Consider the following 14701-nt stretch of genomic DNA (forward strand, 5'->3'; position numbering starts at 1 on the left):
TATTAGAAGGATTATCTTGAAAAAATGTATAAATATAAGAGACAAAATGGATGGGGGGGTCTTATAATTATGACCAAATAAAAAGTCAAATGGGATCTTATAATAAGGACCGGAGGAGTATCTTATCATCTTATGTACTCCTCCGGTCCTTATTATAAGACCCAATTTGACTTTTTATTTGGTCCTAATTATAAGACCCAATCCATTTTTTCTCTTATATTTATGCATTTTTTTCCAAGATAATCCTTCTAATAATGATAGTTTTAGCCAATATACTTAATTAGCAAGGATATTTTAGGAATAACATATTTATTTATTATAAATAACCAACTTAACTTACTTCCTTAATCTCCTCAAATAAGTCAATTGGGTCTTATAATTAGGACCGGAGGAGTACCATTTTTTTGAAAAATTATAAAACATATTTAAAAAGTGGGGAAAAACTAAGAGGCAAGAGAAGGGGCAGCCCAAATGATGTTTGCGTTTGCATAAGTTGACGATGATTTTAATTTTTGTGGGACCTTGAAACTTTATGATTTTTTTGAAGAATCTGAATATCATATACATATCTCAATAATATATCATATTCCCGGCTTATGTTTTTGTAAATTGCAAATTGTCACCTGTTTACGAATGACGCGATTTTTTTGTTGAAATTTTAAGTACCCCAAGTCTTCATGCGCAGTGTTGCCAAAAAAAAAAAAGGTCTTTATGCACAAAAGTACTTGGTTTTAGTTCTCTTGGGTCAAATTGATCATACGATGGTCATTTTTTTTGCCCAAAAAAAAACCTCTTATTAATATGGTAATTTATTTAAAATTAATTATTTAAGATATATTTGGATTAGCGATGATAGCTCTAAAAGTACTTGGGAATTTGCAAAACTGACTTTTGAATATTAATTAGAGCTAATTGGTTGTTTGGTTTGGCTCTATGCCTAACCAACTTTTGCCTTAAAAGTTGGTTGCGAGAGATCGGTGAAAAATTGAGCTTTTGCACGTGTCAAGCTGGAGAAAGAAAGTAAATAAGAATGAAAACAAAGATAAAGATATTTAATTGGGTCTCGTGATCTAATAATTTGATTTTTTAAATAATAATCTGATTTTTTTCATTTATTGTTTTTCTTTAATTTATCAAATTATATACATATGATATACTGTCCCATGTTCTTAATGTAAGACTCAGTGGAGTAATTTAAAGAGGTTAATACTTAATTATATTATATATTATATGATCTCTCTAAAATATTTATGCATATCATTAGATTATAAATTAATTTATAAGTCGGAAAAATTAGTCTAGAGAAAAATGATATCTTTTTTAGTCATTTTATATTTAAACTTACTTTTTCATTACTTATCGAAACAAGTTTTAATTTATTAAACTAACTTTTATAAAAATTAATCTACACATAAATAACATTACACTAATTGACTTTACTCTAACTCACGTTTGGAAAAGTCAGTTTTATCATTGCTAATTTAAACACACTTTTAGTTTTTAAAGATTTGGCTCGACTACAACTTATTCATTGAATAATAAAATTTAACTCGTTTTTTTATTTTTAGTTATTTAGTCCGCTAACATTTTATGACTTTAAGAAAATGTTCGGGGATTAGACCATTTGTATTCAGTTTAAATTATTGATATTTATAAGAATAAAAATAAATAAATGAATGTATGAATTTAAGTTATGACTCCAATAAATTGCTGTTTTTTTATGTTGTTGTTTGTTTTAACGTAGGCAGGTAAATAACTCTAACTCAATACTTACGTTTAATTATGCGGTGTGAAAACACATTTCTTATTTTCTATAAAAACCTCTTACAATTAGCTTATTTTCTTTTTCTCTTTTTGAATCGAAAGCAGATACTAACGGCTTCAAATTATGAGTACGATCGAATTCACAACATTTCACTTATAAGTTATAGAAAAGCTTTTATACTAATAAACTTCAACGTTATTAACGAAATTAGCTTATTTTCAACTCTATGAAAAATGAACACTTGAATATAATATCATGCGTTAAAAAGTTCGCAAACACCTTTTACGGAATTTAATCCACATGTAGTTAAACTTTGAAGTTTAGAGGGGGTGTTTGGTTTACTTAACGGGATATTTATGTTAAAACCAAATCATAGTTTTAAAAGTACTTTTAGGATATACGAAACAAATATATAGACTAGTTTGCTCGGTTTTACAGAAAAGTATTTTTTAAAAACACTTTTACTTGTTACCAAACAAATACTTTTCAAAAGTGTCTTTATGCCAATCAGGATAAAAACTCTTCTACCATACTTCGTATTAGGGCTGTGCAAAAACCCGGTGGTCCGGTATGGTCCGGTCCAACCCGAGCAAACCCATCCAGTCGGTCTAGAAAAATTAGCCCGAAACAGATTGGACAAGACTGGACCGGACTAGTCTCATCGGGATGGACTGGACTAAGGACTGGCCCCTCAAACTAGTTAGTCCAGTCCAGTCTAGCCCGTTTTTTTAATTATTATTTATATAATTTTAATTTGGTTTAAGTTTTCTATATAAGGTTTTGTCTATTCAAATAATCAAGATTTATTTATTAACTTCCTAAGTAATGAGCATACGTATATATTTTCTACAAATAAGATCTATATTAATGAGGATACTTAAGAAAACATGACATTATGGGAAATGAAAGAGAATGATTAAATTTGATGAACTTGGATTAAAATATGTACAAAATTTTATATAGTAAGTTACAATCTTGTCTCCTATTAAAGGAAAAAAAAATTTTAAAAAATTAAATTTAGGTCCTAGACTGCTTGGACTGGTCCAGGCAGTCCAGAGGACCAAGTCCAGTCCAACCCGACCTCAGGTTGGTACTGGACTGGACCAGACCTCGGGCTGTCTTTTTCAGCCCGAGGTCTTTATTGGACCAGACTTCGGGTTGATAACAAACCCGGTTCAATCTGGTCCATGCATACCCCTACTTCGTATACTGTAAAATCATTTTTAAAATTACGGTTTGGTTTTTAACCAAACTTCCGCTTAGCCGCAAAAGCAGTAACACTTGCATCGATCAGGTTTCCAAATTTATTCATACACGTAATATTGCCATTACAGAACTTTATAGCTTCTAAATTTTGGGCGTACCTTCTTCTACCTCAACTTCTTCAGCTTCTTGCGTCCCTGTAGGCACCATTTCATATGTATCAGACCCTCTAAATCTGGAAGGAAGAATAAAAGAACCACCAAAACGTTGCTGCAAGTAGATAACGAGAACAAATAGGTGGCATCCCACAATAATAGCCAAGTCCCAAGCAGTGGAGTAAAAATCTGCACTTGGATCAGCATACAAATAAGATCCACTATATTGCCTATCATACTGAGAAGTCCTGTAAAGATCATAAACATGTGGTAGTATCCTCAGAAAACTAGTTCCAAGGTAAAATATACCACAAAGTGCGTCCTTTTTCATATTTGAGAGCATGTTCATCAGGATCTGAGGCAAGAGAAAGCCATCATTTACCAATCCTCCATAAGATTTCAAAACCTCCCAAGATGAAGTTTGCTGGTAATTTGAAGACGCTGCCGCCAAATAATGATTATTTTTGCCCTTGCCCTTTAGCATTGCAATGAGGAAGCCAACTGCATATGATGGTAAAGTCACATACATAGCCTCTTTCTCAGCAATCCAGAGGCTGTCCTGAGTGACGTCATCAGTGCTGTTTCTTGCAGACCAGGTAAGCTGAAGGAGACGAAATTGCATCAAGAAGGCTACCATAGTAATTAGCCTAACTATTATTTCATTAGATTCAAGCCATGCAACACTTGAAAGAACGAAGTTTTTAGCATTGTGATTTTGAGATATGAGAGCTTCAAAGTTCAGAACAAGAGGGATCATGTGGGACAAAGTGAGAATTGAGAGCATGGTAAGTGAGATGAAGGGAAGGACTTGAGGGTTCTTCTTCACATGACAGAGCTGGAATCCCACAAGAACACAATGTACAGTGGCGGATATCAGAACCATGATGATCTCCATATCCATTCTCTCAACAGTTTCTCTTGCTACCTCCTTGTAAATTGCAGCAGAACTTAGGCCCAGACTATTGAAGTGAAGAGGATCTGATTTATTGCGCGTGCTTTCTATGCTTCCCACAATGTAGCCTGCAGACCTCAGGTGTAGTGGTGGGAAGCGAAACTTCACCAGAATCTCACAATCCACAGAACGAGACATTGGAATCACATTATTTGATGGGGGAAGAATTCTGCAGCCAACCATACATAAACTTCCTGCTCCTGCATCATAAACTCCTTCTGCAGAAATCGTCACAGCCTCATTGTACATACTGAACAAAGATTTTTTGTCCCTTAATGTTCCATTATCAGACAATGACATTCTGATTTTGTAGCTAATGTTAAACAAGCCACTTGTGATAAAGTTGCCTGTAGCCGATTTTGTAGAAAGTACCAAGTCATAGAACTGATCACCAACAGATAAAGGAGCTGAGTTACCCTGGGCTACTTTTCTGATGGAATCTCTAACTGACATATCAAATTGCATGTTATAGGAATATGGATTTGGATACCTTCTTCCCTTATTGCTGACATTGGGTCTTGGGCACAAGCTTTTGACTGTGTCTTGCTGGGTGTACTCGTACTCTAAGGCTTGAACATTTACATTCTGATCATCTTCGTTTCTGAAAGTCACTCCCTTGAAGAAATCAGGGTCTTTCACAGTTTTGTTGCTCCATATCTGCCCCACAACGGTACTGGTGTCTTTGATTGACCAAATAGATGGGAATCTTAGTTTTAATCTTACTGAGCAATCGCCCACATGAACACTAGAGAAGGATGAAGATGGCAAGCCTAGAAAATGACAAGCCACTACGTTCAGATGATTCTTCTTTTCATCCCACCAACCTTCTCCTACTAACGTGGTTTTGGGATTGAAAACATTGGCACCATAATCTTCATAACTATGATTACCAAAATTTATCAAAATCCTCAACTGTTTCTTCTTGGTGAAAGTACATTCAATTAGAGTCAAAGATATAGAAGGTGGTAAAAACCCAGGAATCCCACTAAATGGAGTACAATTCTCTTGAGTATTGCAGTCGCCAGAGTACTCCAAATTAAGCTGCCTAATTGATGCCCAAACACGAGATGAGCAGAAAAATTTCATGTCTATGTTATTTTCTGGTAAGCCCTTCTCACCATCACCATCCATCCCAACATGCGAAAACTCATTTTTCGATTCTGCAGAATCCAAGGTAAACTCATAGTTGAATCGTGGAATCATAAGCACAGGATATGTTTCAAAATCAAATCTTCCCCTCTTCAATCTATCCAAGCTTCCACTAACCAAACTACTGATATTACTTGAACTGAAGACATTGCTGAGCTTTAAAACAACATCTATATCAAGAGTCTTACCTCTTCTCGAATAATCACTGCCTGAACCAACCATACAGATCTTCCCCGTGGACTCAGACCAGAACCCATCAAGCATTATTGTCACAGAACTACGACGACGTCTATAATACGACGAGCGACCATAGCTGAAATTTCCAACATGGTAATAGGGACTGATGCTTGTAATTGATATGGATCCTCTGACTTTGAACAAGCCAGCGACATCAGTCTCTCTGAAGCGCCCAAGCCGGAGAAAGATTGAGTTTTTCTGAGAATAAGGATTAGCGCCGAGAAATCTATCGGCTCCGGTGAAATAAGCTGTCTGTAAATGATGATCGACGGAGATAAACCTTGACCTGTAATATCGGACATTTGCCTCAGGGACTATAGAAGCACAGTGGCCTTTGTAATGGATTGGCGAGGCAGTGGAGGAGTGGACGTTGAAGAAAAAACACGTAAGAAAGAAAAGGAAGGAGGAGAGAAGTGGAGGAGCCATGGCCATAATCTGAAAGGAAGACAACAACTAAATTTGTGAGTTTACCACGCCTTCAACACTTAGCAATAAAAGGAGACTAGAGAATTCAGACATGGACCCGTTTCTTACTGCAGTCTCTCTATTTTAGGCGCCAAACCTACGTTGTGGTGATTGAATCACGTCCGTTCATTTCATCTTCAGCGTTATACTTCTAATCTGTTTTTTTCCTCCCTTTTATTTATCCTGAATGTAAAAATATATATATATATATATATATATATCTGTCAGCATAAGGTACCGTTAGTTAAAATTTATTAGTGAAGACAAATTTCTGATTTAGTAAAATTTTAAAGTAGTTTTATTTTTTCTTCTTGAGATTCCGAGGCTGACTTCTTGGAAGTTTTCCCTAGTGCTCCTCTGTGCGATCCTCCCCTATTTTGACCATTTTAATTTGCTTTAGTAATTCATTGGGCATTAAACCTTTAAAGTAATATAAGTATAAATGAAAATATAATTAAAAAGGAATCATGAATATATTATTGAAATTCTTAAAAGAATAGATAAATAAAAACAAGGAAAAATTATTCATAAATATCTGTTTGAAAATGTTATTACTCATAAATTATAATAAGCACGTGAATTTGAGTATCAATACTTTTTAAGTACAAAATCATTAATACTGGTACTTATGAATAACATAATTTTCAAACAATTACTTGTTGATAATTTTCTCTAAAACAATTTTTTTATTATTTGGAAAAGGACAATAAAATAAAAACAAAGGGAATGGATATTTGAACAACAGGATTCAAGAAAACGAAGTGTAGGAAGTAGGAAACTAGTTCCTAGGAAGGAACGCTTGTTCGGCAACGCTATTAGACGGCACGACAAAACCGTCGCTGTAGGATAGCCCCATCAGATTCTGCGCAAACTGAATACAAACAGAAAAAATCTCGAGGAGGAGTTCTCCATTTGAAGTATCGAACCGGCTGGGAAATTCCTTCATGCTGAAATCGGAAGTCTCAATTGGTCTATGGAAATTTTGATCATTGGAAGAGCTCACGTTTTGAGGTAAGATTACAAGTTTTGGTAATCATAACGAATTCATTGCCGAGTAATGCATAAAATTAATACTACCTTCGATCTTTAATATAAAACTTAAATATAAATTTTCAAAAATTAAAAAAATTAATTAAGTTGATTACTAATAAAAAAAAATGCATTGGCTTTTTATTTTATCATTTTAATTATCTGTATTGAAATTATCTCTTGATAAAAATACCTTACAATCAATAAGAATATTTTGAAACAATATAAATTAAAATCTTACATTTATAAGCAAATCCAATTTCTATGAATAATTGAGTGCTTCGTGTTTAAGGTTCCTGCAATAGTAATGAAGCGGGCGTGTCTTTGGCATTATAAAGTTGAAAGGATCGAACTTTTAAAGCACACATTTGCAACCATTCTGAAATTTTCTATTCGATCATCTCATTCATTATCCAGAATCCTTAGGCCTACGCACGTAGAAAAAGGATAGAGAAGCAAACATTGAAAAGTTGTCTATTGTCATACAAAGCATGAAAAACCCACTGGGATTGAGTCCTCATTTCTTTCAACCCCAGGAAATACACACAAAGTATCCCTTTTGCTCAAACTCTCGAGCATGCACAACAGATACAACAATACATTGTTTGAGGAGCAAAATTAATCCATCAGTGTAAAGACAGATTACCTCTAAATTAATAACCCTCTTCTTTTTTCAATTTGAGAAGGTTCCAACGAACTTGCCAAGTACGAGGCATATTACCATTTAAAAAGAACGGGTATCAACATTTTCAAAATGGTAATATACGTCAGGAAAGAATGCAATTTACAATTTTAAAAGAAACCAAAAGGGGGCCAAAAAAAAAGGAGTGAAAAAAAAGAACTAAAATTGTCGTGGTTATAAATTAACAATTCCTACTTTGCGATGGTGCTTTGAACTTGATCTCCTGTCTCCTCTGGTGCGCCTTGGACTCTTCTTTGTGTGAAACTTATTCGTACGAGGAGGAGCAAGTGGACGATGAGGAGGTAGCCGACGAACTGGAGGGGCTGGAGGAGGCATATGCTCCAGCAAATCTCTATGATAAGTCTGAAATTATAATAACAAAACAATACAAAGTTGATTAGTTTCAGAATTGAGGCATATACAGATTCTAGAAGATATAAAATCACGTTTATCACAAAAGGTAATTAAATGCATATATAAGTTTCAAACTGTTCAACTGCACGGCATATTTAACTCATGGGGCTAGCTTATGCAGGGTAACAATGATTTCATGCGCTTGAGCCCGACATTAGAATATTTATATCCAAGCAAAAATGCTCACTGACAGGTGCGTTGACTATGATGACCCTGATGTTATCATCTTTTACTCCTCTCTTGGAAACCAAAAGATAAAAGGGAGAATATCTTGGGCAGCTTAAAATCTCATGTATATAATTGGTAATACATGGAAGCATGTAAGCCATTTAAATACTAACCTGTATCACAAAATTGCGCCTCTCACAATCCATAAACATATTAACACTCCAATCAACTTTTGCCATTATTTTGTCTCTGACCGTAGAAAAGCTTAGCTGATCCCTAGAAGTAAAGCGATCAACTTCATTGAACCATAGGCAAGTAAACAAATCTGTAATGGGAATATGTTCTTTTAGGAGAACACAACCTTCGGGAACATCTGCAAAATGCCAGACACCAATGACAAGTCCAATTTTAAATGGAAACAGCCAATATACGAAACAGCATAATCTCAATACATCATGCATTTTACATGTGCAAAAATGTATTGAATCAACCTTGCACCTACCACTAGTTATAGGAAGCTTATCCTTTGAATAGTGAGTTAAACCATCGTGATTTTGATAAAATTGAATTTGTTGATCTATGGAAGCATTCTCATATTTCCCAGCAGCTTTATTAGCCTCAGCCTCAACAAAGACATCAAAGCGTCTATAGTGTCTTGAAATGGCAAAAGTAGAATTTGATCGCCACAAGAACCTGGATAATACAAAAGGCAGTAAAAGTGAACATCACAAACAACATCTATTTTATTGTTAAATAAAGGGGAATGATTAAAGTACTACACACAAATGTCCACCCATGTTCAAAACTACGGAAAAATCATAGCCAATGAAATAAAATTTCAAATTTATTCAACTCTGTGAAGCAAGCAATGCATATTAAAGTTTACTGCATGCAGCAATATGAAGAGTGAACTTTGTCAAAGTAACCAAACTACCACAATAATAAAGAATTGTGGCACTAACATAGCAGGCATTAACTACATGTTTCTATCACTATTTCGCAAGCCACTGGATTTGAAACAAAGGAAGTTTTGATAAGAATTACAAATACATTTGAGAATCAAATTTGAGGGTAAGAGGATACTTTTGATAACAGTAAAAATCAAAGTATTGGAACTTTCGTCTTGAAAAAATGCCATCTTTGAGTTTGAAGGATGTTGAATTGGGAGGATTGCAAATGAGTTAGTTACCATCATCAATACTTCAGAGGCCTTCACATGCAAAAGGAAGTTCAAAATGCATTAGATTGCAATAAAAAGCCCTATTAAGATAACATAATATTTGACCATAATTGAACCCTGCAGACAACCTGATAGAGCGCTTGTCAAGTAGATGGGGTTTACAAAATCTCCTACCATATTTCATTCTGAGGAGAATGAGTAATTCAGTTGCAAATTCAATCCTTCAGTGTTTTCGTTTCTTTACTTTCAAGACCTTTTTTCATCAAATTTTTACTCTGTCCATTCCCCTTATCGATCACCTCTTAGCATATACCATATATGTAATAAACATGAGGATAGTAAAAAATCAAGCCCGTCCCATCAATATCAAATGAGAACACAGAAAAGCTAATCCCACTCCATGGACCGAAGGCATGAAAAACTATAGAGAGAAAGTAAATAACAGGGAGGAGGGCGGAGGCAAACACCTCTCAAGAATTTGGTATGGGTCCACGACAAGCTGGAGTTTCCCATCAATCCATATTGAATATCTGACATTGGGAAAAATCCTGTGCAAAAGCAGCTTTGGAATCTGCAACAAATACATATGAGGTCAACATATACACAATCACAGTGCTTTAAAAGAAAATCTTCATTTTGATGACGCAATCCCTTCTAATTCCTTGCAGACAACAGCAGAAATTTATATTTTATGCAGCAGCTGTGACCATCTAGAAGCACCATGAAGCATCGTCAAACAGGAAGAACAAATCCAGTGTCGGATGCCCAAATTACATTAAATCTTGCATTAATCGAGGTCTAAACAGGTCAAGACTCAAAACTGCTCTGTAACTTTGAAGTTTGAAACCTAAGTAACAAAACATCGATTTGCTGAAAATCATGTTCCCCAGAATTTCAGTGTCACGAATTTAAGCATATATTCGAGCTGATTATTTTGGAACCAGTAACTGATCATATACCAACCACAAATAATAAGTTATTAACCAAATAATTGCAAGTGGAGAGACCAAAAAAAAGGAGTAACCAAGAATCATAATTCAGCCTTAACAGTTGTCAAATCACATTATCCTATTTTTTAACAGAAATTATATATTAATTAATCAAACATATATGTACAAAAGGGTCAACAGATAAGAACCAAAAATCCCTTTCGTCATCAACTACCTCCAATTTTGTAGGGAGTGGATGATCAAAGGTGTTAAAGACCCATTTTTGGTGCGACTTAATCTAGCTAGGCATAAAGTATGAGCATCATCTACATTAGTACCACAATCTAGTTAAACATTTCAGTTTCTGATCAACATATTTTTAGGCATTATTCTAATTCGAAAGTTACCTTTTTGTATTAGGAAAAAGCAGTGACCTTCAAATAAAGCTTATGGTTTATAGTTTTTTAAAATTACGGCCACCATTATAGGCTTTTCCATTTCCAGTAAAGTGCATAGCAAATAATCCCTAAATGAAATCAGCATTCTGATCAGGCAAGGACAATCATAACCCCAGCTTGATTATCAGTAAGTTACAATAACAAAGTTGTTAGGATTTGCTAGTGCGTCCGTTTCCTAGGAGAAGGTTATGGTGTAACATGGGAGAAAGTCAAGACAGTAGAAACCGTTGGGGTTTAACAAACTGAAAAGAGAAATATTTATAGAAATTATAGAAAATGCAGAATGTTCTGATGAACTGTGACTCAGATTTCATACCAATCATGAGAAAGAATGAAAAACATGCAATCAACCTTTCCATTACGCCGACCATCAGCATAAGGAACTTTGCGAATGACAATGATCCTCCACAACCCAACCCTCTTACTGTTATCCAGTATACTTGCGTTCTTCATATACATTTCTGTTTCTTCATCAATGAACATATAGAAAGGAATGTGTTTCTTTGCTTCCTTACTGATGTTCTTAGGCTGCTGTATAACATCATAATTTCCTGCAAAAGGTGAAACTATGAGAAATAGCAAACAACACAGTGAAGAGAGCGTAGAGAATACATCAATCATACCAAATATGCCAGATGCAACAATGATGTCATGGTACTCATCCAACATCGATATATCAGCCTCATCAATATCAAATCCGGTCTGGTGACCAGGTCTGCCTCCTTTGACAAATCTGGTAAGAGTTTACGCCAGACATGAAAATGCAAGAAAAGAGGAAACAAGGGAAAGAAGTAGGATTCATAGAGGGTGAAAAGGAATCTCTGAACACAAAAGTGGACAATGAGATTTCGCGAATCCTTTTAGGAATATAAAACTTCACGACAAACCCCCAAAAAAATCATTTAACAATAGCAAAAATAACTAACCCACAATGCACTGTCATAGTCTCTTTTATATCAAAGGCAGCATCCCTATCTTCCAGAGAAGGGTATCCACCAAATTCAGAGCCAGCATGTGATTCAATTTTTACCGGATTTTCATCATGAACATATGTTAAAGTGCGAAGCACAGGTGATGCTGATGGAAATCTTGGCATACTGGCAATAGCTTGCTCCACTGGAACATAACACACGGGACAAGCTGAAATAGAAGTAAGCAGGAACCTGATCAATAGAATTTTACAATGCTGTGCCCTATTAGTTGCTCGTATCAGATCATTGGAAAAACCCCAGATAGATATTATGTTTTAATTTTTAAGTTCACAATTGAAAATAAAACTTAAGGGCAAAAAAAATCAAACTTACGCCGCGGTCCAGGTCGTCTCCTACCACTCAGTGGTGGAGGAGGAATTGCAAAATGATCACATGGATGCCCTAACGTAGGAAACTGTCCCATTCTGCCTGTTGAGTGAGAAGAGGGTGGAGAAGGAGGACTTACTGAAGTTTTACGTGTTCTAGGAGAGGAACTTCCACTAGGATAATCTATGGCCTGCCGCTTTTCTCCTACTTCAAGAGGATTTAAAATTTCATAACGAGACAAGGCATAATATTGCGAGTCTTGAATCTCTCTGATGATGTCTGCACCTAGTTCATAACAATACCAAAAGCCCAATATAATACACAAACTCAAAGCTGCATATAATCCAAAGCATTCTAAGTTAAAGACATGAAAAGAAGAGATGGGGAGTCTCGAGTCAAAACATGGCATCTCGAAATATGCATCAATCAGTATAGTTAAAGTTTTACAGGAAATGGTAGAACGGAAAGAATAACTAATAATAATCTATAATGGACGGAGGTATTATCCGCCTAAGAAAAATATTAGCACCACTCAAGAACTATGCCATGCCTAAGCGGGTTCATGATCACACTAATCCCATTCAAAGTTTAGATGACGAAATTTCATGGGCATGGATAAGGAGCAGGAATACTAACCTTTCTCAGAGGTAAAGGAACCAAATACGAAAACAAAAAGAGCAAGGGCAACCATCAGCAGCACTGCCACCTTCCGTCGACCAAGAAGTCGGCAAACAAAAGGGCAAGGCCTTTCTTTCTCTCTGGAATGAAGAAGCGTCTTTGAAGGTCTGCGCACAAGTACAGGTCCTGTGTGAATCTGGGATGTGACCCCATTCTGCAGTTGTTGCAGAAATCCATTGCTCCCTGTCCGTAGACCCAATGACTCTCCAGTCATTGCACCTTCAAACCATTCAGTTTACCTTTCATCTCCTTCTGGCAAATCCAAATCCAAACCTTCTGAACCCATCATAGGAAAAACAAAAAAGCCACCAACCTAAATCACACTCGACCACGTGATTATTGTTTCAGTAGCTACTTTCGAATGCAAACAATAGTTACCGAAACCGCTAGTTTCGACCAATTGGCAGAATTCAAGGAGGGCGTAAAAACTATGAACTCCAACTTGATCGCCAATGCATCCCAAACCAATTGTCAAGTGAGGGAAGTTGTGACCACTGAGATGCTGGGACAAACAAAATCCTCCTCGGCGACGTCAGCGACCTCACTGCCCGTGGGAGTTTGAAGCCGGAGATTTTCTGTCAATTGGAATTCTGGAGAATCAGATTGAGGTGGACCGCGAATGGAGGGAAGAAAGAGACTACGAGCCCATTTTATTTTCTCCTTTTCTGCTGAGAAAGACAATGCAAAGATGCCAGCTTTCTACCTCATGGGCTATGACCATGGCCCATTAGTCTCGCCCAAAAGATAAGGTCCAAGTGTAAAATCTTTCCTAGTAATGGCCTTAGGCCTAATGGCATAATAATAACTCGTTAAAAAGGTGGAAAGTCGATACCCCAAAAAAAAAGGGGGTGAAAAGTAGTAAAAATAATATTATTATTATATTTAATTTAGGATATAAAATTTTTAAAATATTTATTGTGAAATATGACATCTTTAGTAAATTTCATGTGAAAGATTTGAACTAAACAAAATGATAAAATCCTATTCGGCTTATGACATTGGTCTATTAGTATCTGCCTCTTCAAATAAAAAAACAAGACATTGGCAGAAAATCCAAACCATGGAAAAAATTAAAAATCGCTAAAAGATTTTTTTAAAACAGTGCGGTTGTTTATAGTTGTATTCAAATCTGTGGCGAATTATTGCCTCTATTGATTGGGATAGCGGGATATAATTATAAAGTTGTTTTAAAATTTAAAATGTGACAAGTTCCTTTGGCTTTTTAGCACACAAGCATACCTTGAGTCTTGATAGAATAGTTTATTTTGAAGGTTGAAATGCGTTTGACAAACAAAGTTTGTAACAATTTTGTTTTTTGGCATTTTAAAGTTTGTACACAGTATTAATTCCCTAATTAAGATTTGATTCATGGGAACATTTTGAAAACTTCCTTAACATTAAAACATGCTATCTTAATCATCTATATAAAATTAACAATGATCGGATATAATAGAAAAGATTAGTCTTTCATAATATGACGAATAAAATTTAAATTTTGCTGAGAGAAATATTTAAAATTATTGCCTTACAGCATCTCAAACAGGATTGTACCTATGCTTTGGAAAAAGAGAATAAACGTATTAGCACTCATGTAGATCTGTTCACATTATAGTTGACTAACGTATAAACTATAATCTGAAATCTGAGCTATTCATTTCCATCTCGCATTCCTGTATTTATCTTCAGCTATTTCTTGGTGCCTTATGTGAAATTCGATCTAGGTGCACTTCGATCAATTATTTTATTTATTGAAAGACGTATCCAACTATTTTGAAGTTAAACACGCTAATTCACGAAGAATAGTATAAATTGTCAATTGTGTACCTATAGGTTAAGGTGATAAAAAGCTAAAGTAATTAACTTTAGCTTAAATGAGAAATCATATGATTAGTAGTTTGAAAACAAGATCACCCACTTCGTGGTTAGATGACCGAAATAT

The 14701-nt window shown here is 35.3% G+C and overlaps 2 protein-coding genes across 3 annotated transcripts; both read right to left on the reverse strand.

Moving 5' to 3' along the window:
* Window positions 1-3112: 3112 nt before the first annotated feature.
* On the reverse strand, window positions 3113-5887 carry LOC114739193 (uncharacterized). Its single transcript, XM_028927244.1, has one exon. The coding sequence runs from the start codon at window positions 5885-5887 to the stop codon at window positions 3113-3115; it is 2775 nt and encodes a 924-aa protein (XP_028783077.1).
* A 1518-nt stretch (window positions 5888-7405) lies between these two features.
* On the reverse strand, window positions 7406-13291 carry LOC114739182 (uncharacterized). Of its 2 annotated transcripts, none has more exons than XM_028927232.1 (9): window positions 12721-13291; window positions 12091-12363; window positions 11713-11926; window positions 11410-11519; window positions 11138-11337; window positions 9867-9970; window positions 8722-8912; window positions 8393-8592; window positions 7406-8000 (listed from the first exon to the last, which is right to left on the reverse strand). In XM_028927232.1, the coding sequence occupies exons 1-9, from the start codon at window positions 12974-12976 to the stop codon at window positions 7812-7814; spliced, it is 1737 nt and encodes a 578-aa protein (XP_028783065.1). In that variant the 5' UTR covers window positions 12977-13291; the 3' UTR covers window positions 7406-7811. The 2 variants fall into 2 exon arrangements, with proteins under 2 accessions (XP_028783065.1, XP_028783064.1); XM_028927231.1 differs by having other exon boundaries at window positions 12091-12369.
* Window positions 13292-14701: the final 1410 nt, after the last annotated feature.

This window comes from Neltuma alba, unplaced genomic scaffold, assembly GCF_004799145.2.
Source record: "Neltuma alba isolate B1F8T4 unplaced genomic scaffold, ASM479914v2 tig00013798_pilon, whole genome shotgun sequence".
NCBI lineage: Eukaryota > Viridiplantae > Streptophyta > Magnoliopsida > Fabales > Fabaceae > Neltuma > Neltuma alba.